This window comes from Panthera uncia, chromosome D2 (assembly GCF_023721935.1).
Source record: "Panthera uncia isolate 11264 chromosome D2, Puncia_PCG_1.0, whole genome shotgun sequence".
NCBI lineage: Eukaryota > Metazoa > Chordata > Mammalia > Carnivora > Felidae > Panthera > Panthera uncia.
In genome coordinates, this window is record NC_064818.1 from 47295401 (window position 1) to 47296864 (window position 1464).

At 40.8% G+C, this 1464-nt stretch overlaps 1 protein-coding gene across 1 annotated transcript; it reads left to right on the forward strand.

Moving 5' to 3' along the window:
* The first annotated feature begins 659 nt into the window (after positions 1-659).
* Positions 660-1216, forward strand: LOC125933363 (NADH dehydrogenase [ubiquinone] 1 alpha subcomplex subunit 12-like). The gene is given in 1 exon segment (XM_049646372.1): positions 660-1216. A coding segment is annotated over 1 exon segment (438 nt). The 5' UTR covers positions 660-682; the 3' UTR covers positions 1121-1216.
* Positions 1217-1464: the final 248 nt, after the last annotated feature.

Below are 1464 nucleotides of genomic sequence, written 5' to 3' on the forward strand. Positions count from 1 at the left end.
TTTGTACTTTGCTTTATTCACTGGATAATGTCATAAAGATGTTTTCCACTCTGCCAAATTGGCTTGCCTGTTATCATTCTCAACAAGCTTGTGGTTCTCAAGGAATGATAGGAACCACTGGTGTTGGGAGTTGTGGAAGAAGGTGCCTTAGCCTGATCATGATCCACAGAGAGCCGCCCTTCTGGTCCTTGTGCACAGTGATGGCCAGGTCCAGGAGAATTCCTTTGCCATTCAGGAACCTACCTCTTAGTGTGCCTGAGGTGAGAGAAAACTTGAGGAATTTTCTCTAAAGGGGTACAGGGCAGGGAGAGTGGTGGCCGATGTGCTCCTGGGTGTTTCCCTAATCACATCTCATCACCCCTACCAGAGGCATGTGACTCCCCTAGGCCCCTCAAACACTTCCCCAGAACAGTTCACCAGGACCTGCAAGGTGAAAAAGAGGTTTTTATGTTCCTCATAAGGAAGACCTTGAGAGAGATTCATGCACAAAGGAAGGAAAGCAAAATGGTATTTTGTATTAAATTTTGCACATAAAACCCAAAACTATAGTTTTGTAACATGTCCTTTTAAAATGCTAAATTTGGAGCAAAAAGGACAGGTGACATACAGAAATCAAAAAGTAAAATGACAGATACAAATCCAACTATATCGAGCACCTGGGGGGCTAGTCCTACGGGACAAGATGGAGTTCCTGCAGATCCTGAAACGCGGGCTGGATCAGCTCAGCGGCCACGGTGGCCTCTGCGGCTATCTATGAGTTTTCTTCAGGGCAAATGATGTGAGGGTTGGTACATTAGTGGGGGAAGACAAATATGGAAACAAATACTATGAGGACAACAGGCAATTTTTTGGTCGTCACCGATGGGTTATATATACAACTGAAATGAATGGCAAGAACACGTTTTGGGATGTGGATGGAAGCATGGTCCCCCCTGAATGGCATCGTTGGCTTCACTCTATGACTGATGATCCTCCAACAACAAAACCACCTACTGCTCATAAATTCATCTGGACAAACCATAAGTTCAATGTGAGTGGCACTCCAGAACAATATGTACCTTATTCTACCACTAGAAAGAAGATTCAAGAGTGGGTCCCACCTTCAACACCTTACAAGTAAAGACGATGGAAAATAATTTAAACATGTATAATATGGGGCTCTTCATGTAATTGCACTTTTACTGATTAAAATTGTTTGATTAAAAAAAATCCAACTATATCAACAATATTAAATATGAATGGCTTAAACAATCCAATCAAAATGCAGAGAATATCAGATTGGATAAAAATAAAACAGTTATATGCTGTATATCAGAGATATACTTTAGATTCAAAGATATGAGTGGGCTGAAAGTAAAAGGGTAGAAAATACGTACCATGCGAACAACAACCATAAGAAAGCTGGAGTGACTATATTGATATCAGACAAAATAGACTTTAAGACACAAAATGTCACTTTAAAAA